This window comes from Misgurnus anguillicaudatus, unplaced genomic scaffold, assembly GCF_027580225.2.
Source record: "Misgurnus anguillicaudatus unplaced genomic scaffold, ASM2758022v2 HiC_scaffold_33, whole genome shotgun sequence".
In the NCBI taxonomy this organism is placed as follows: Eukaryota; Metazoa; Chordata; class Actinopteri; order Cypriniformes; family Cobitidae; genus Misgurnus; species Misgurnus anguillicaudatus.
In genome coordinates this window covers 2,373,441-2,395,820 of record NW_027395283.1, presented here as the reverse complement: position 1 = coordinate 2,395,820, position 22,380 = coordinate 2,373,441, and the positions used below count along the sequence as shown (strand labels likewise).

Sequence of the window (22,380 nt, the reverse complement as noted above, 5' to 3'; positions counted from 1 at the left end):
CGTTTGTCACGCGCATCACGTCAGTAATGCCGGTTCCTTGAGTAGTATTAAATCGGCATCAGCTGTTTTCAGATGGAGCAGCTTTAACTACACAGAGCCGTAGTTCACTGACAATCGGGGCAATTTCGCATTAATTATCGCGGACGTATCGCCTGCGATATGGCCCAGCTTGTCAGGGAACTACGGCTCTGCGCAGTTAATGTCGCCACATCTGAAAGCAGCTGTTGGCGATTTAATACTAATCAAGGAACCAGCATTACTGACGTGATGTGCGTGGTATCGCATGCAATTTATCGTGCAGCCCTAGACTCAATTAACCAGAATGCACTGCGCGAATCTGAATCATTAGCTCCACCCACTAAACACTGATCGATGCAGTCTTCAGGTTTGTTCGACTACATGCGGGGCCTCAAGAACCGACAGCCGAATGACGTCATGGTTCCGCGAGAGCGATTTAAAAGCAAACTCCTCTGTATGATTTCGCGAATCGCTCTCACGGTACTTTGACGTCATCCGGCTGTCGATTCTTGCGACACCACACGAAGTTAAAGCCTTAACTTCTTTTACCGCTCAACTTGCTCTCAAATCAACTCAAGTTAACTTGAAGTTAGCCAGTGTAGCAGCCGATCCTGTTCCCCTTGGAATGTCTGTTCCCCCTTCAGTTGATAAAGCGTTTCTGCTGACAGAGCATGCGCAGGCATCGCAGATTAGCTGGTTGTTTTTTATTTATTTTTATTTTTTAGTATGGTATAGCATATTTACAGAGTTTGTACAAACTAATACAGCTCACACCAATTAAAACTATAAAATAAATGTTAAGAAAAAACAGCTGGGTGTACAGAAAGCGAGAAAGGGAACAGACATTCCGAGGGGAACAGGATCGGCTGCTACACCGGCAAACGAACCCATCATCTACTGTCAATCATCTCGCCTCAAGACCCGCCCCCATTTAGAACGTTCAGAATATGTGGTTGTGCATTTTTCTTCCGGTGATTTGACGACCCGTAAATCACCGTTAGTGTAGCAGTTAAAAGCTTTAATTTTTGATATGAAGTTAGTACATTTGATGGCAGGACAATCAACTACATGTCATGAAATATAGTGTTGGAGCATAATGTTGTTTTAGGGTGGACTTCCGCTTTAAGTATTAAAGATATCCTAAACTCCTTTAAAATTTTAGAACTTACATTTTTGGGTCTTTTTGTGACTGAAAACCCAAAACATGTGCTCACACATGACAGTTAAAATTGTTAAAAATACAACAATAATTAGACATACCTGATGGAATAAAATCATCATCTTCATCAGTGCGATCTTCCTCTTCTGTGGGTTCAGATTTGATTTCTGTGGGTTCAGTTTTGATTTCTGTTGGTTCAGTTTTGATTTCTGTGGGTTCAGTTTTGATTTCTGTGGGTTCAGTTTTGATTTCTGTGGGTTCAGTTTTAATCTTCATCATGAGGTTCGTGCAGTCGATGAGTTTAACTGAACACATCTTCAGTTTGGTCTGCAGGATCTGCTGCTGTTCTCCAGCGTTACAGACAGAATCCAGAGACTCTGTGGAGGTTTGATCCTCCTGTAAGCTCTGTTTACTGTCACACACTGTAGTGTCCTATATCGTCTTAACACTTAAATACACAGAGACAAGACTCTGTTTACACTCAATGAAACACGCAAGAGAGTAAAACACTGAGGGATACACAAACACATCACACGCGCGCTCTTTCTTTCGTGAGTTTATCTGCGGACTAAAGAGCTGCAGCGCCTCCTGCTGTACTGGAGACAGAAGACGCTCACTGCTTTACAATGGTTTTAGCTAAACAAGTGAGGAGGTATGACTTTGGATGGCGGGATCGTGAGCAGTCTAAAGTTCCTAAATTCATAATCAGGTTTACTTATCCTACCTTATGAAAAATAAACATAGCCTACAGATAAGCTGTTTGATTGCCATTGTTTACTATAAATACATGGCTATATACAAATAGCAAAACTGTTTCTGTTCTATCATCCCTGGTAGGTTATTTTCTATTTTTATCATATAACTTCTGTTTTAAGATTCTGAATTCTACAGTTTCCCTTTCTCCCTTAATTTTTTTTAAATGAGCTAATTTAAAAAAAAATCTCTCTTTAATATGCACATGAAAAGTGCAGTTGAAGTTCAAAGCCTTTATTTTCATCTGTATAGCTGGACAATGACTTTCTTCCTTTTTTATTACCACATTACATTCAACTGTGATTGTCATTAAAATACTAATAATAAAGTAAAAAGAAACCTGTTATACAATATATGGTGTCTGTGCAGTGAAAGTGTGACAAACAGGAGACGTAATCATTGTAAAAATGAACAAAGAATTTACTGAATAATCTGAACAGTTCCTTTCTTAAATCAACAATTAATGACATTGTGGTCCAATGACATTAAAACTTTGAAACCAATTTGTAAAATCACATAGCACACAAACTATGCAACTTACAGTGCATTACATTTTGTGTTTGTGTGTGTCAACAGTATATGCAGTTTTGAAATTATATGATATTATATATTGCATTGTGACATTAAGATATTATTACGTTTACAGGCTTGTGTTTTTGTTGTCATATTTAAAATATAATTCTATTCTAATCCTGTTCAAAATTTGTATACAAAGAGAGTAGCCTACATATTTTAGCTTTTGAATGGTGTTTGTGTTGTGTTTTTGGACACTTTGCTGCCTTGATGACAGGGCAATAATAATGACATTCATCTCTCCTCTCCTTCATTTCATGAAGCCTCTAGTACTTACTTTATTTTCAGGTAAACTAAAACTGGCTGCATAGCTGGAGAGTTTTTGACTGAGTTAATAATTTAGCACGAGTAGGCTATATTACCCAACATCAGCTTTCATCTTTTATCAAATGCGAGTCCAGGAATCGTAAATTCAATATGATACAAAAATTAAGAGTTTTTTTTTACCGTATTCATCGGATCTTGCTCTTCCAACAAACTCCGCGTGACAAGTGGGTGACATTAGAACAGCGCGAGAGCGATTTGAAATCAAACTCCTCCGTATGATTTCCCGAATATTTCTCGCAGTACTTTGATGTCATGTGCGTTTCGGTTCTTGCATCGCTGCGTGAAGTTGAGCACACCTAAAAACTCGAGACAGCTACCTGTATGAACTCCCGGCAGAGAACGTCCCTGCCTTTGCTTCATCCATTGTTTTTATATGGGAAGAATGTTTTATTTTCAGCGTGAGAAATACGAGGTGTGGCGTGTGAACTGGCTGAAATGCGTTGAGAGCCCTGTTTGCATCTAACGTTCTAGAGATGTTAATACACACAGACAGCAATTAACAAAAGCTGTGCATGCTCTCCTCACGTTGTTCTTGTAAAATAATAATAATAATAAGTAAGGTTAACAAGCATACCGCTTCGGTTCAATGCCGGCTCGGGGGGGATCCTTGCTGTACTGCGCACAGTGTCGTGCATGTGTGGGCGCGCCGCTGGCGCTGTGAGCTAGTAGTGATCGTCCCTAAAGAGATTGTCCAATGAAAGGTCAATACGTCATCATGTGCCTAATTTTATTTACGGCTAAATTATTTTTCTAATTAATTTTACTACTAGTTAGATTGGGCAGGACTTCACAAAAGGGCATTTAATTACAAAAAAATGCCTTGACAAAAAGGGCACTTTGGTCATCCAGGGGTAAAGGGGCAGGTGCTTGGGCACATTGTAGCCACTAGATGTATGTATAATCCATTTCATAAAATTCTGTTAAATTCTCTATAAATAAAAGTTGTTGTTTTAAGTAATCCAGAAGCAGTGTTGGGGTAGTTACTCAAAAAATGTAATTAGTTACTAGTTACTAGTTACTTCTTAAAATTGTAATGAGATTACTTTACTAGTTACTGCATTTGAAAAGTAACTTCACTACTTATTACTTTACTTTCCTTTTTCTTAATTTACCACATAGATACATGGACATGGTTTAGGCGGGGTCGGCTGATGATGAGTGACTACTTTAAATGACCGGCCAGGGCTCTAGACTAACTTTTTGGTGCACCAGCACAAAAGTTAGGTGCACCCTATTTTTGACCCCATCGGATTTATAGTTCGCCCAAAAATTAAAATTCTGTATAATTTATTTGTAAATCAGGTTTGTAACTCTCATGTTGTTACAAACCTGTATGAATGTCTTTGTTCTGGTGAACATGAATGAAAATATTTTGAGTAATGTTTGTAACCAAACCATTCATGAGCCTCATTCACTTCCATAGTATTATTTTTTCCTACTATAGAAGTGAATGGGGCTCATGCTTGGTTTGGTTATTAACATTTCTCAAAATATGTTGCTTCGTGTTTATCAGAACAAAGATATTTATACAGGTTTGTAACAAAATGAGGGAGAGTTAATGATGACAGAATTTTTTATTTTTGGGTGAACTGTCCCTTTAACACCGCAAGTTTAGCGCCCATTGTGGTTTCATACAGAATATAAACATGTAGGCTATTTTATAATTTTCATGTTGTCATTCCATTTTCCTTATACGAGTCATGCACAGTCCTGTTTGATAACCCGCATCCGCGCGACTAAAATAACACTTGACCCGTTATCCGACATCAGCATCAATTTATTTCATACCCGTTTTACATAAAGACTGGACCGGTGCCGCACCGCAAATCGTGATGTAAGTAGAAACCTTTAAATATCTTCATGCAGAACATTGACAGAAATAAGCACACGGCCATGCTTGTTCAAATATATTATCATTTAATGTGAAACTTTGTGAGGGTCGGCAGATTGACAGCTGAGCGGACAGCAGTGTTTGAACACTCATAAGCGCTGCGCTTATATTTATTATTACCTTATAAATTGATGATATGATTGCAGTGATTCCAAAGGGATGTCCAAAAAAACTCAAGTAGAATGTTAAATGTTTAAAGTTTAATGTCTCTTTCTCGCTGCCCTGTGTAAACCCACGCGGGTGATGGCATGAAACGCGTGAGGAGCTTGCATTTTGCATTACCTTAAATTACCTTAAATTATGGTCATACAAATAAAAGTAAAACAACATTCAAAACTGTAATGTGTACATTTATTAATGTAAAGTTACACTCGCAATAATAACAAAACATTGTGCTTTTAAATAGGTAAAAAGTGTTTTGTGCTGCATCGGTTTGGGAGCGCGTCACACAATAAATAAACTCATATAGGCTACTTTTGAATTCGTTTTGTTAATTTGCTAATTATTTAAGGGAAACACATTTCATATAGGCTTATTTATTTTATTATTTTTTCACCAAAGAAAGACGTAATCATCACGTTCTATTCATTTTAATGCTTTTTGCGCATAAACTAAACCCTTGGGGGAATTATTTATAAATGAATCAACAACGCAAATCAAGGAATTAACTTATTTCTCTATTTAAGACAATCTGGCAGGGCGGTAACAGCGATACATCAAACACCGAAAAGTTTATAGGATTAGATTTGGAAGTAAGATGTAGAAAACAGCGGTCCTGACTCCTGGCTTTTTTCTATAAATTGAGCGCACGCGACATTGCTGTTCGGGTTACGTTCAAATAATTTCTGACCGGTAAGTTAAGCAGGATCTTTCGCCACAGGTGTTGTATTGCCATGCTGGGCTTACAAATGCTCAGACAGGTTGTTCATCGCGTTGTCAGCAGTTGAAAGACACTTGTCGTGTGGGCTGGGCATAATGTGCATTTCACACGAATAATTTTGTCCTTTCGAGCAATACGCTGAAAGTAATGTGAATATCGCCCCAGTGGCTGAAACCCTCCGTCTTCATTTCCCGCTCCCCTTTGCACCAGCAGCTCCGTCAAATCAATCTCTATGGCAACGGCACACGTACAGGGACACGCATGCACGCACCACTTAAATAGACAGAACTTTACACCCAGGCAAACACTGCTTGGGTAACGCAGGAAAGCGCGTTCCTATAGTCTAGTAGTGTAGTTACCAATATTATTAGTGTAATGCGTTACTTTACTTCGTTACCCAAAAAAGTAATATAGTTACTGTAATCCGTTACTTTGTAACTCGTTATCCCCAACACTGTCCAGAAGTTATCAGTTACATTACTTTTAAGCCTGGTTACTTGTGATATTGATCATAATTTGGTTATTTGTTCTTATTTTACTATTAACTTGTTTTTTAACAATATTTGAAAGCAACACTATGTAGTTTTTTTTACCTTTAAATAATGTCTCTAAAATTTTTTCAGTGATAGAACAACTTTTAACTGGACAAATTGTACTGTCTGCAACCTGAGCAGCCTCCTAGCTGCTACAAGCACACTCTGAAAGTGGCAGTGGAGGGTAGGAAACACAGCCCCGCCCCTCCCCCTGCCTGCAGAAGAATGTCTGATACCAGGCACTGTTGCACTTTTCAACCACATGGGGGAGCTTTAAGTCATTTTTACATGGAAACTACATAGTGTTGCTTTAAATGTTAAGTTTTTGGTGTCATAACCTTAATGTCACTGGTGCTTTACGAAGACTGTTTATTAAATCTTCCAACAAACATTACAGTGTTAAGGTTTCTTTCCTGTATGAACTCTCTTATGGGAATGCAAGTTACTTAAACAAGTAAACGTCTTGTCGCACTGAGAGCATTTGTAAGGTTTTTCACCTGTATGAATTCTCTGATGATTTAATAAGGCAATCTGTTGTCTAAAGCTCTTCCTACAGACACTACAGTGATAAGGTTTCTCTCCGGTGTGAATTCTCTGATGGGCTTTGAAGTGACTTGAATAAGCAAACGTCTTGTCGCACTGAGAGCATTTGAAAGGTTTTTCACCTGTATGAATTTTCTGGTGAGTTAGTAAATTCTGCTTTAGACTAAAACTCTTCCCACAGACACTACAGTGATAAGGTTTCTCTCCAGTGTGAACTCTCTGATGGGCTTTGAAGTGACTTGAATAAGCAAACGTCTTGTCGCACTGAGAGCATTTGAAAGGTTTTTTACCTGTATGAATTTTCTGGTGAGTTAGTAAATTCTGCTTTACACTAAAACTCTTCCCACAGACACTACAGTGATAAGGTTTCTCTCCAGTGTGAACTCTCTGATGGGCTTTGAAGTGACTTGAATAAGCAAACATCTTGTCGCACTGAGAGCATTTGAAAGGTTTTTCACCTGTATGAACTCTCTTATGATTTAGTAAATTCTGCTTTAGACTAAAACTCTTCCCACAGACACTACAGTGATGAGGTTTCTCTCCAGTGTGAACTTTCTGATGAGTTTGAAGATTTTCTTTGGTTCTGAAGGAATTTCCACATTCAGTGCAGTTGAAAGGCTTTTCACCACTGTGTGTCCTCATGTGAATAATTAGTTTAGAGGAAGAGACACAAATCCTCCCACACTGCTCACAGTGAAACTGCTTCTTCTTCTTCTTCTTCTCTCTGTGGTCTTCTGAATGATGTTTTTTCTCTTGTAAGATAGTAAAGCTGATCTCAGATCTGGTGAAGAGTTTCTGTTCTGTGTGTTTTGAAAGAAACATGAAACAGTTAAATTGTCGTCTTTTCATTCTTATTTACACAAAAAAATAGGGCTGCACAATATATTCGAAAAATTCATTATCATCGCGATGGGCGTGTGCAATATACATATCCCATGGAGCTGCGATAACTTTTATTTAACATTTATTTTATGTGTCTATCATTTGTGTGTTGCATGCTTAGATTGTCCAAATTACACCAATCGGAAGGTGTTTCCCACACATTTTCTTTACTTGGGCAGCTCTCCCAGGTATATTAACAACCGCTTATGTATATTTGGCATGAAATTTTGTCTTTTTTGCCCGTGATAATGACATTATGCGTGCAAGCACATTGTGTCTTTTCAGATGAGTTTGCTGTGCGTTCGCGAACAAGCCACTGTAGCTCAAACGGTCAAACAGTCATTATGTAAGCTGACCCTACATACTTTATAAAGAGTATACGTTTGAATCTGAAATAATGACGGATTAAGCTCTTTTAATCTGACAGAGAGAAATAGAAAGAGAGGCACTTTTCCTGCTTCTACACAAACCTATCAACTTTATCATCTTTACAGGCAGTGCAGAATTATTAGGTAAGTTGTATTTTTGAGGATTACTTTTGTTATTGTACAACTACAGTGCTCTTGGTCAATTCAAAATGTTAACAAACCCTTAAACCTGAACATTTAAGTAGTAAAAGTGAAATTTTGGCTTTATTAAGAGAATATTTCTATGTACATCATTATTAGGCAACTATTAGTGTGCAGAATTATTAGGCAACTAAATGAAAAACAAAGATTTTACCATCTCACTTGTTTTTTTTTCAACTGTTAAAGTGGGAATAATAAACAAGCTCTACATTTACAAAAAAAAATGAATAAAACAATAAAAAATAAATAAAAATATATAGACTCAGTGACCAATATAGCCACCCTTCTTTTCAATAACAGTCACAAGCCATCCATTCACGGATTCAGTCAGTTTCTTGATCTGGTCTGAACCAACATTTTGTGCAGACGCAACCACAGCCTCCCAGACACTGTTCAGAGAGGTGTACGGTTTACCTTCACTGTAAATGTCCTGCTTAAGAAGGGGTCCAAAAGTTCTCAATAGGGTTTAAGTCAGGTAAAGAAGGGGGCCATGTCATTAGTTTTTCATCTCTAAGGCCTTTACTGGCCAGCCATGCAGTGGAGTACTTGTGATGTATGTGATGGAGCGTTGTCTTACAAAATAATCAGTCTTCTTGAAAGATGCAAACCTTTCCTGTACCACTGCTTGAAGAAAGTGTCTTCTACATTACAGGCAGGCAGGCACAGACAGGTATTATTAAACATGAGCTTGTTGGACCTTTTTGGGTTGAAAATGGAAATAAAAAACAACTCTCAGACCTACTGCCAATTTTTAGAAGACACTTTCTTCAAGCAGTGGTACAGGAAAAAATCAGCATCTTTCAATAAGACTTTTTTATGCAAGACAACGCTTCAGCACATGCATCAAAGTACTCAACTGAGTGGCTGGCCAGTAAAGGCCTTAAAAGGTGAAAAACTAATGACATGTCCCCCTTCTTCACCTGACTTAAACCCTATTGAGACCTTTTGATCCCTTCTTAAGCAGGACATTTACAGTGAAGTTAACCGTACACTAGGGCTGCACGATTAATCGAAAAAGAATCACGATCTCGATTCATACATATAGGCGATCTTCATTTTAAATGACGGCGATTCACTTGCATTTACAGTATTTCCCTGTATTCAGTTTCTGCGTTCAAGTGTTCACGTATTTACATTACAACCCAAGAATATCAGTCAAACTTGCTAACACACACTCATACAGGGTAAAACCAAACCCTATTCATTCACCAATCAGACCCGATCGTTTCTCTCCTCTCTCTCATCTCATTTGCGGCGTTCCGCTGTCACTCGCGTGACGTATAACAAGGCGGCAGACCTAAACACAGTCGTTTAGCACAGGTGCAATTTAACAGCTAACAAATGTTAAATTATTCTAAATTTTAAGGGGTCTAAAATAAGAAAAAGAGACTTTTAAGAAACGTTATTATAACTGAAAGTCCTGTAGCACATTTTTTAGTTAAGTGCATAATAAATGTTTTTGTTAAAATAAAGAGAATCGGGTGAGAGAATCGGGATCTCAATTCCCATGGAAAAAATCGGGATTCACATTTTAGCTTGAATCGTGTAGCCCTACCGTACACCTCTCTGAACAGTGTCTGGGAGGCTGTGGTTGCGTCTGCACAAAATGTTGGTTCAGACCAGATCAAGAAACTGACTGAATCCGTGAATGGAAGGCTTGTGACTGTTATCAAAAAGAAGGGTGGCTATATTGGTCACTGAGTCTATATATATATATATTTTTTTTATTGTTATTTTTTTTTTTGCAAATGTAGAGTTTGTTTATTATTCTCACTTTAACAGGTGAAAAACAACAAGTGAGATGGTAAAATCTTTGTTTTTCATTTAGTTGCCTAATAATTCTGCACACTAATAGTTGCCTAATAATGATGTACATAGAAATATTCTCTTAATAAAGCCAAAATTTCACTTTTACTGCTTAAATGTTCAGGTTTGAGGGTTTGTTAACATTTCGAATTGACCAAGAGCACAGTAGTTGTACAATAACGAAAGTAATCCTCAAAAATACAACTTGCCTAATAATTCTGCACTCCCTGTAGACATACATTGTCTATCATTAATATACTATACATATTATTGTATAAAGTTAGTCTTTCTACACCTTTCACAATGTTAATAAATCCCTTTAAAGGGGGTCATCTTCACAAGTATTGCAGTGAAGTGCAAAAGTCTGTGTGCTCTTCCACTTTTCGTAGGACTCCTTGATCGATAAGCATATTCAGCTCACTCTGAAGTTTTTCCTTAATGTGAATGCTGCATTTACGTGGTGGGTCGGTGAATGGGTTGGCACCTTCTTTCAGGATCAGCTTTGCTGTGCCGCTAAAACTGCCTATTTTATCAAATTGGTCTGGAAAATTGTCCTTCAGTTCCTTAATGCCTCTTATGTGTTGTGGTTTGCACGTATTAGTTGGTTGTTTCACACATTCGTTATCTTTTTCAGACATGTATCTACATTTACAGTCACAAGTCTAAGCAGTTCGCTTTTGGGTAATCCGACAACAGCTGGTCCAGGTACGTCAACAACATAGAATTTTGCATCTATCCATCTGGACTCTTTGTACTGGCATGCAGTGTCGGCACCAGAGAATACAGAATGAGGGGGTCTCCTGTTTCACTGGGGGGGGGCACCTGGTTCATCTTATTATTATTTTATTATTATTATTATTACTACATGCACCGTAAAATGCACTGATTGGCCAGTCGCAACATTTAAAGGTATTTTATTCCTTGAACAACCTCCTGAAACACAGCCTCACCGGGTACTGCGAGTGAGTCACGTTAACAGGGACAGTTTAATACCTACGAATTAATACAGAATAAATATGCATAATTAATAACGTATATGAGATTGTATTTACAATGATTAAACCGAATGTTCGTATTTTGACTTTTAACTTGTTTTAACATGTCTGGCTTTTAGCCATTAAGAAACGTTTTCCCAGAAGGTTTGTATTTAAAAATAAGCTAATAAAAGACATCAAATCAAAATTTTATGTCTATATATTTACTCATATAGCAACTAGCCGTGAAATTAGCGGGATTGTTACAGCCAGCCAAGTTGTTGTCTCAAATAAATCCCTCACTATAGTAAAAACATAACTTATAATGACGTTAAAGTGCAAGAATGGATAACTCACGCAAATCATAAAGACCAGTACATAATCAAATAACAGCAAAAGAAAACAATGTTACTGACATATCTAACACCAGAATGAACTATGCACTTTACCTTCAGAAGAGCTGCAGGCGACGAGAGGACTTTTTTAAACTTTTTAAGAAGGTCCTTTTATTTGTCGCGAAATTTCTTCGTCTTGCTCAAATGCCAAGACTTACAAGTGTATTATTATTTATTTAGACAGAGAATGAGTTCTTACGCATGGCGATTGAGACCCCGAACGTGACAGTAACTTTCAGTGCAGAGAAAACACTGGGGATAGCTTAAAGAATGTGTGTTGTTCAAATGTAGTGGCTGGCTGCTTGTATGTAACTGGCTGACTATGCTAGCATTGCATTGTGGGTTAGTATTTTAATTAATATGTTTTTATTAATTATACTCCGAATTTTAATCAGTGTTCATTGTATAACCAAATGTATTTGCAGCACATTTTTTTTATTATTAAGTTCATTATTATTTTGAGAAGTAAGGGGGCACAGTGACTCAAGTGGCCGGGGCATGCCCCCTAGGGCCCGCTCGTGGGGCCGACACTGCTGGCATGGCATTTTGAGAATTCCATAACAGCATGTTTGGCACTTTTTGTGTGTTTGTGAATGTGGGTAGACTACCATTATTCAACAAAGACAAGGTAAAAATGTTTTTTCATTCTCTGTCCCCTTTAAGGAAATTATACTTTCAGTATACAGAAGACACACCAATAAAAATGTTCTGCACCAAAATTCAGAATTTTATTAAAGGAAATCAAATAAATGACTTAGGAAAAACCCTGATGCACCGAATGCCTCACCCTGACACCCCCAATTTCTGGGGATGGAAATAAAATAAAGTATCTTTACATGATAATGCCAAGGCTTAGTGGGATAAAATTAACTTTAATATTTCTTACATCTATCTTAAACAAAACAGTGAACTAAAAATAAATAAAAAGGAGGTTATTATATGATATATATTGTTCATTACACCTCTTGAGGACCGAAACTGTGGAATTGGAAATAATTAAAATATATTTTTGTACACACATATTTAAGTTAACGTTGCTGAATAAAGAAAGAGATAAAAATATTGTAGTCTCGGAGGTAAAAAGAGAGAAATAAAACATTTCATTCACGTTAACGGATCTTACAACCCAGTTTATTTATCCGCATAACGTTAGCGATCTCCGTTCTTACATCAATCAAAAGCTTCTTTTAACATCATATCCTCTTCATAAAAACGTTAAAATCAATCGAAACCCACTAAAATATATATTGTTCTCTCATATTTAAGTAACTAAATGACAAAAGAGAGAAAAGAAATCTGTAAAATAATGTTTGTTTCTGAGGTAAAATTAAACAACCGTGACGCAAGTTCGCCAGCGCGCGCTGAAGGAGCAGAGTAGAAAAGCGCGTGCTGCAGCAGTGTAGCATGCACAACTTGCGCAGTAATAAAGAACACAATGGATTTATTCATGTTTTCATTTAATTTCCTTAAAAATTTGATGGATAGCAGCAGTAGTTAACACACACGGAGCAGTGGGCATTTACGTAGTTGTCTGAGTAAAGGCCATCCATTATGCTATTAAAGTTTTTATATTTCTTAAAGAACCTACAGGAAACGTTCTGGGGAAAAAGAACCAAATGGAAACCATATGGGAACGTTAGGGTAACGGTCTGTGTTTGCTGGGCTATCGGTTTTTATAAAAAAATATCTAAAAATTTGTTCTGAAGAGAGCACTTGGGTGTTTATTAGGATGACACAGGGGTAATTGATTTAAGATAAAATTATGCTTGTGGGGGTGAACTAACCCTTTAAGTAAGGAATAATTGACGGCGCAAAATTTTGAATTATAAGAAAATAATGCACACCCAAGGTGCAATACAGTACGACGCGAAGCAGAGTTCGGTTACACCGCGGGTGTGCATTATTTTCAAATAATTTAAAGGATTATTCCTCTTATACCACGGTTAAACATTGCTCTGGTGGCTATTTTTAAGACATTTGACAAGTTAGGTGTGCGGTTACCAGAAATTAATGCAGACCCACGGAACATTTCTCAGCCAATCAGAATACAGCATTCAACAGACCCGTGGTATAAGCCTACATATTCTGTTTCTCAATAAGTTTTAAAGATATCCTAAACTCCTTTAAAATTGTAGTATTGTGGGGTATTTTTGTGACTGAAAACCCAAAACATGTGCTCACAATGTTAAAATTGTTAAAAATACAACAATTAAGAAGACATACCTGATGGAATAAAATCATCATCTTCATCAGTGCTATTTTCCTCTTCTGTGGGTTCCGTTTTGATTTCTGTGGGTTCCGTTTTGATTTCTGTGGGTTCCGTTTTGATTTCTGTGGGTTCCGTTTTGATTTCTGTGGGTTCCGTTTTGATTTCTGTGGGTTCAGTTTTGATTTCTGTGGGTTCAGTTTTGATTTCTGTGGGTTCAGTTTTAATCTTCATCATGAGGTTCGTGCAGTCGATGAGTTTAACTGAACACATCTTCAGTTTGGTCTGCAGGATCTGCTGCTGTTCTCCAGCGTTACAGACAGAATCCAGAGACTCTGTGGAGGTTTGATCCTCCTGTAAGCTCTGTTTACTGTCACACACTGTAGTGTCCTGAGTGTCTGTGAGCTTTGACTCAGTATAACAGAGTAAAGTCAGACTGAGATCGGAGTCTTGTGTGTGTCTGGATTTCTCTTCAGAGAGTTTAGAGTCCAGCAGTGACTGTGGTGTGCGGCTCTGATCTCTGTTCATCCACACTGAATCCAGACTCCCATCATCAGACACATACACTGAAGATTCACAACAATCCACATCCTGACAACACAACACAACACAACCCACACAGACAGACAGTAAGATTAGAAATTATTTGATGTTGTATGATTAAGGTAAATTGTGTTTAAGCTGTACAAACCTCTCGTTTCATTGCTAAATCTCCTCTTTCTTCAGCTGAGAGATTTCTGTGATGAAATCCTCAATATATCCAGTATGGACAGATCAGTTCATACTGCTTTACAGCACAGCACATCTTCAACGTCTCAGCACTTAAATACACAAAGACAAGACTCTGTTTACGCTCAATGAAACACGCAAGAGAGAAAAACACTGAGGATACACAAACACATCACACGCGCGCTCTTTCTTTCTTTAGTGAGTTTATTTGCGGACTAAAGAGCTGCAGCGCCTCCTGCTGTACTGGAGAGAGAAGACGCTCACTGCTTTACAATGGCTTTAGCAAAACAACTATGCGTCTTATTTATGGACAGAAATCACCACAAACTATTGTATAAAGTAATGACTAAATGAAAAGAAAGGGTGGGGAAATAATTGCTGAAGAATAAAGACAAAACATCAAGCTTTTAAAGTCATAAAGGATATAGTAGGACAAAGAGATTATGATCAGATTAAAAATACAAACACATTATTTTCACAACGTTGTATTTTTTATGGTAATGTGCGCCACAACATTTTAAAAACTTTTAAAAACCACACCCTAAAAAAAAGGATGTTTTAAAAACATTTTGAAATACCTAATTGGCACATTTTCTCTAGGTAGTAAAAAACGTAAATCACATCTGTTCACTATGAAAACAAAACCTGACCAAAATGCAACATTTGTAAGACGTTTTGTGTTAAAATGTGTTAAAATAACCACCTTAGAATAAAACGTTAAAAGAACATCATGACCAAAATCAGGGCCGTAGCTAGAGAATTCTGGGTCCCCTGAAAAAAAATACTACAAGTTTCTAAGCAGTTGCACACATCTAAATGCTTTTTGGCATTCAGAAATAGACAGTGTTGGGAAAGTTACTTCCAAAGTGTAATACATTATATATTACAAATTACTGTCATTTAAAAGTAATTAGTTACATTACAATATTACTGTCTCTGAACTGTAATGAGTTACACTACTTTTGCGTTACTTTCATCAAAATAACAGAAGTATGACTAGGCATTATAAAATTTTAAAATGTAGTTTGTTGCTGCTTATAAATCTAGTTGTGTTGGCCCTCGAGCTTTGAATAGGCACTGAAGACTTATGGCAAAATACAATAACAATCACTGTCAGAATCATAAACATAGACAAATGATCTGGTAAAAGTCTGGTAAATTATGGTACACATACCAAACACAATAGAGCCCACTATAATGCAACCTATAGCCTAATAACATGGCAAGACACGCAACCTCTTTTCATTTCTATTCTTTAATTCACTTTTAATTCAGATTCACAGCACAAACCTGGCATGCACTGGGTTGACACAACTTATCAAAAATTGCTATTGGAGGATCAGGCCTCAAGGAATACAGCTCATTTCAGTACAATATAAGGATTACATGTAGACTAACATATAAAACACAGACAAACAGAGGAACACTGCTTTTTGCCAAACAATGAATATAGGCTCCCATACAAAGGCTGGTAAAAACTTTAAACTGTGATGTTTAAATGTATTATTTAGATAACCATGTTTAAGTCTTCACTGATGTTATGTTGTTGTTTAGGTTGCTGTTTGTAATAAAACTGTAGATAGCATAGGAATAGCCTAGCAATCTATTATGTATATGGACTGTAATCATAGCAAAGCTTACCTTGTCATTGCTGGTGTGATATGGATTTTACTGGCAAGATTTGTAAAAGTATATTTACTTCTGAAGTTCAAGCAGCACAGGAGCCCGATAGAAACGTTCTTTTGCTTTTACTTAGTGCTCTTATTCGCAAAATTATGCGTGTGCGCGCTACTGGACCTGATTGCGAACACTTTAGTCAATGCTTATAAAGGACTTCCCAGATTCGGCTCTTTAAGAAACATGTCTATTTGACGCGCACCGCGTCCAAATCGCATTTCAAATACAACATTAAAGTAAAAATGAACATGTTGCATACAGCACGTGGAAACAGACATACGCTGCGTCCCAAACCGCCTTCTTCCATACTATATAGTAGGCAAAGAGTACGAGAAGTAGTGCTTTTCGCCCACTATATAGTATGGAAGTAGGCGGTTTGGGACGCAGACACGCAGTCGCAGCTTTTTCATGTGTGGATGCTGGTCGCGCGCATTGGTCAAAAAAAAAAATAACACGGTCTAATTTTGAAATGCATTGTTGTAACGCGCTCGTTACTAAGACTGTAACGAGTAAAATATTACCAAAATTTTATTAGTAATGCGTTACATTACTGCGTTACAGCAAAAACTAATATATTACTGTAATATATTATATTTTGTAATGCGTTACTCCCAACACTGGAAATAGACCCATATAGATTTCAGCCTACTAATACTTGCACTGAATCACCAATTTCACATGTATTTTGTGTATTTTTAAAATACAAAATAGGGCCTACTGTATTTGTATTTAAATACATTTTTCGACACAGTATTGTGTTTGAAATACATTTCCATCTATTTATGCCCATCTCTGCAACTAATACAGTAACAAAAGATAAGAAATTGTCACATAATAGTAAATACCATTTTAGTGACCAGCAATATAATAGCTTTTTCAGTTATACCAATAGTTTTATCAGTCTGTTATCAAATTCTTGAAGTAAAAATTCAGAAATGAAAAAGAATGCAGTCAAATGTACAAATCAAACTACTCAAATTACTCAAGTGTCCTTATTTTGGATGAAGATATTATGGCACTGTATTAGTACAGTGTGTTGTACTCATGTACTCTTTAGTGTAATAAATCACATAAATATTAGGCAGGACAGTAATGCTCATGACCTTTGTTGTGTCCCTTTATCCGATGTGTTATTCAAAACACAACAGCACTTTGACTCAGACCCTTGGCCCAAACATAAACAAATGGCCATCAACTCAAACAATGAAACAAAAGGTACCAGGGTCACAGTTACCTGGCTAATTTCTTTCATATTAAGATGAGAGACAGGAGCTTACAGGAAAACACTTACATTATCATTTACAGGACAGTTCTATTTGGTTTTGCTCTCAAACATGATGAATATATATACAATAAGATAAAGACAATGACTTAAAATTATATTTCAACAATTAAAAAGATATTGCGTTCGCTCGCAAAAAAGAGCCTATTTTTTTGCAAACCTTGTGTTCTTGTGAGTAACCACAGCACAGCGTTCAGTGTCACCTGAGGCAGTTTATTAGGCAATGGCATTATGGATGTCTGCTGTTTATAGATACAGTCTTGTTCAAAATAATAGCAGTACAATGTGACTAACCAGAATAATCAAGGTTTTTAGTATATTTTTTATTGCTACGTGGCAAACAAGTTACCAGTAGGTTCAGTAGATTCTCAGAAAACAAACAAGACCCAGCATTCATGATATGCACGCTCTTAAGGCTGTGCAATTGGGGTATTAGTTGAAAGGGGTGTGTTCAAAAAAATAGCAGTGTCTACCTTTGACTGTACAAACTCAAAACTATTTTGTACAAACTTTTTTTTTCTGGGATTTAGCAATCATGTGAATCACTAAACTAATATTTAGTTGTATGACCACAGTTTTTTAAAACTGCTTGACATCTGTGTGGCATGGAGTCAACCAACTTGTGGCACCTCTCAGCTGTTATTCCACTCTATGATTCTTTAACAACATTCCACAATTCATTCACATTTCTTGGTTTTACAGCATTTTTAAATATCACCCCACAAGTTCTCAATTGGATTAAGGTCTGGAGATTGGGCTGGCCTCTCCATAACATTAATTTTGTTGGTTTGGAACCAAGACTTGGCCCATTTACTAGTGTGTTTTGGGTCATTGTCTTGTTGAAACAACCATTTCAAGGGCATGTCCTCTTCAGCATAGGGCAACATGACCTCTTCAAGTATTTTAACATATGCAAACTGATCCATGATCCCTGGTATGCGATAAATAGGCCTAACACCATAGTAGGAGAAACATGCCCATATCATGATGCTTGCACCTCCATGCTTCACTGTCTTCACTGTGTTCTGTGGCTTGAATTCAGAGTTTGGGGGTCATCTCACAAACTGCCTGTGGCCCTTGGACCCAAAAAGAACAATTTTACTCTCATCAGTCCACAAAATGTTCCTCCATTTCTCTTTAGGCCAGTTGATGTGTTCTTTGGCAAATTGTAACCTCTTCTGCACATGCCTTTTTTTAACAGAGGGACTTTGCGGGGGATTCTTGAAAATAGATTAGCTTCACACAGACGTCTTCTAACTGTCACAGTACTTACAGGTAACTCCAGACTGTCTTTGATCATCCTGGAGGTGATCATTGGCTGAGCCTTTGCCATTCTGGTTATTCTTCTATCCATTTTGATGGTTGTCTTCCGTTTTCTTCCACGTCTCTCTGGTTTTGCTCTCCATTTTAAGTCATTGGAGATCATTTTAGCTGAACAGCCTATCATTTTTTGCACCTCTTTATAGGTTTTCCCCTCTCCAATCAACTTTTTAATCAAAGTACGCTGTTCTTCTGAACAATGTCTTGAACGACCCATTTCCTCAGCTTTCAAATGCATGTTCAACAAGTGTTGTCTTCATCCTTAAATAGGGGCCACCTGATTCACACCTGTTTCTTCACAAAATTGATGACCTCAGTTATTGAATGCCACACTGCTATTTTTTTGAACACACCCCTTTCAACTAATTCAACTACTTGCCCAATTGCACAGCCTTAGGAGCGTGCATATCATGAATGCTGGGTCTCATTTGTTTTCTGAGAATCTACTGAACCTACTGGTAACTTGTTTGCCACGTAGGAATAAAAAAATATACTAAAAACCTTGATTATTCTGGTTAGTCACATTGTACTGCTATTATTTTGAACAAGACTGTATAACTACTGTTATTAAAGAATTATAAAACAATAAAGCTCTGCGATGGAGGACGATCTTTAGGAGATTCTTACGTTACAACCAGAAGAGGACATCAACCACATGAAATGGGACAAGGTGGGTGATGTTTCATTAAGAGTCAGTGGCCTTTATTTAGCTGATATCTAAAATGATAGCTACTTTTAATGAGTCAGATGTGTTAACGTGTAAACATTTAATGTTATTCTTTAAAATCATGGGCACATATTCATGAAATAACCGTTTCCTCACCATTTTCTAGTCAATTAAAGGGGCCATGGCACAAGACTTTTTAAGATGTCAATTAAATCTTTGGTGTCCCCAGAGCACATATGTGAAGTTTTAGTTCAAAATATAATTAATTTATTATAGCATGTTAAAATTGCCACCTTGTAGGTGTGTGTAAAAATGTGCCGTTTTGGGTGCGTCCTTTAAAATGCAAATGAGCTGATAAAATTCAAACACAATGATCACAATGATGGTGGTTTGTTGCAATTAAAACTCAATTGTACTTTTTTCTGAACTTAATGGCAGTGCTGTGGTTGGATAGTGCAGATTAAGGGGTGGTATTATTATAATAAGAGCCCCTTATGACATCATTTGTGAGTAGGGGTGTAACGAATAATCGTGCAAATGCTCGTTATCTCAAAGAATGAATTTGAATGAATTACGGTGAAATCCCGGCACATCCGAATGCCAGGGGGCGCTCTCATGCAGAAACTCCCTTTGTGCCACACAAGTAGCAGCATTACAAACGCTATTCCAGGAAATGTCAACACGGGAATATTTATACGCTGTTCTTCAAATTGTTTCAGGTATTTTCATGATAATAAAGAATGTTTTGAATAATTTTGTTTAGGGATGGGCAATATAAACGATATGCAATATAAACGATAGAAAATTGGCATACGATAGAGATTTTAAATCTATCGCGATAATGCGTGTTGATGACACAATCTACCCGCGAACTTTAGAGCCACGAGCTGCAGCCGAATAAACATGGATGAAAGCGTCAGCGAAACAGAGTAACTCGTGAAAAAGACTGATGCAACATCTATTTTTTGGTTAAATAAGTTAACTGCTGCTCCACGCGCGAAATTGGCATTATGGTCTAGTAATTGTGAAACATGCAGTATATATATATATATATATATATATATATATATATATATATATATATATATATATATATATATATATATATATATATATATATATATATATATATATATATATATATGCAGTATAGTCCTCACAAGCATTTAAAGTGTTTAGTGTTATAAAAATAATTAACTGTGTTTTTAGCAGGTAGATCTTGTCGGCTTTATCATTTTAAAAGTAGATCACCACACAAAAAAGTCTGGACACCCCTGCTGTAGAGTGTGTCAGGCAAAAGTTCCAGCTTAGAGAGGTAACAAGACTAATCTGGCCATAACGGTTTACTTTTAGTTACTTTTTTAGCAGTTTGGCTTTTGTAAGGGTCTATATAACCTGTTCTGAAACGAGTCTATTGAAATTATTATATAGCAATACATATCGCTATCGCAAGAGGCTGCAATGTATAACGCAATATGGATTTTAGGCCATATCGCCCATCCCTAATTTTGTTTAACGAGTGTTGCTTTTTTAAATGCACATTATAAATGACTTCGACTCATAATGATTTTAGATTTATAAGGACACTGAGAACTGAGAGCATTTGAAAGGTTTTTCACCTGTATGAACTCTCTGATGGGCTTTCAAGTGACTTGACTGAGCAAACTTCTTGTCACACTGAGAGCATTTGAAAGGTTTTTCACCTGTATGTATTCTCTTGTGAATTTTTAAGGCATACTGTTGTCTAAAACTCATCCCACAGAAACTACAGTGATGAGGTTTCTCTCCAGTATGAACGCTTTGATGGGCTTGTAAGTAACGTGACAGAGCAAACGTCTTGTCGCACTGAGAGCATTTGAAAGGTTTTTCACCTGTATGAAGTCTCTGGTGTAATACTAAACTGCCATGGCGAGTAAAACTCCTCCCACAAACACTACAATGATAAGATTTTTTTCCAGTATGTACTCTCTGGTGGGATTTTAAGTAACCTGACTGAGTAAAGGTCTTGTCACACTGAGAGCATTTGTAAGATTTTTCATGAATTCTCTTGTGATTTAGTAATGTAGCCTTTACACTAAAACTCTTCCCACAGACACTACAGTGATAAGGTTTCTCTCCAGTATGAACTCTCTGATGAGCTTGTAAGTAACCTGACTGAGCAAACGTCTTGTCACACTGAGAGCATTTGAAAGGTTTTTCACCTGTATGAAGTCTCTTGTGATTTAGTAATGTAGCCTTTGCACTAAAACTCTTCCCACAGACACTACAGTGATAAGGTTTCTCTCCAGTATGAACCTTCTGATGAACTCTTAATTGAGATGATTTAGAGAAGCTCTTTCCACAGTGATCACAGATGTAAGGTTTCTCTCCAGTGTGAACTTTCTCATGGGCTTGTAAGTAACTTGACTGAGCAAACGTCTTGTCACACTGAGAGCATTTGAAAGGTTTTTCACCTGTATGAAGTCTCTGATGAACTTTAAGATTGGATTTGGTTGTGAAGTATTTTCCACATTCAGTGCAGTTGAAAGGCTTTTCATCACTGTGTGTCCTCATGTGAACATTTAGATCAGAGGAAGAGACACAAATCGTCCCACACTGCTCACAGTGAAACTGCTTCTTCTTTTTCTTCTTCTTCTCTCTGTGGTCTTCTGAATGAAGTTTCTTCTCTTGTAAGGTAGTAAAGCTGATCTCAGATCTGGTGAAGAGTTTCTGTTCTGTGTGTTTTCTCTCATGTCTCTCTAAATGTCTCTGTGAGCTGAATGTCTTTCCACAGGTGATGTAGGAAAGAGTTTGTGCGGTCAGATGCTCTTTTGATGTTGAAGACGTTATTTCTATATCCAAACATGAATCACTCTTCACATCTGAAAGAAAGATGAAACAATTAAATTGTCTTTTCACTCTTATTTACACAAAGAAGGATGAAGAATTGAGATTCTGTATTTGTTTCTAGATTCACACATATAGACAAAAGACAGATGTCAGTCCTGTTATTACAGCTGGATCATTGCTAGGGATTAGGGATGGGACGGTTAGAAAATTTCATATCATGATTATAGTGACCAAAGTTATCATGGTTATCAATATTATCATGGTTTTCTTAAATTGAGATGTAAATGTTGAAAAAGAACTGATACACACACTGAAAACATTTTAACAAGTTTTATTTTTGAAAATCAGCAAACAACAAATACAATTA

The 22,380-nt window shown here is 37.0% G+C and overlaps 1 protein-coding gene across 1 annotated transcript in view; it reads right to left on the bottom strand.

The window, feature by feature from the left end:
- The window catches only part of LOC129437126 (uncharacterized), a 48,902-nt gene that overhangs the window by 9,353 nt on the left and 17,169 nt on the right, over positions 1-22,380 (bottom strand). Inside the window, exons 2-5 of the mRNA XM_073865725.1 lie at positions 20,762-22,045; positions 13,527-14,099; positions 6,537-7,477; positions 1,279-1,609 (exon numbers count right to left, since the gene is read on the bottom strand). Coding sequence (XP_073721826.1) covers positions 1,279-1,609; positions 6,537-7,477; positions 13,527-14,099; positions 20,762-22,045 — 3,129 coding nt within the window. The remainder of the gene's footprint in view (positions 1-1,278; positions 1,610-6,536; positions 7,478-13,526; positions 14,100-20,761; positions 22,046-22,380) is intronic.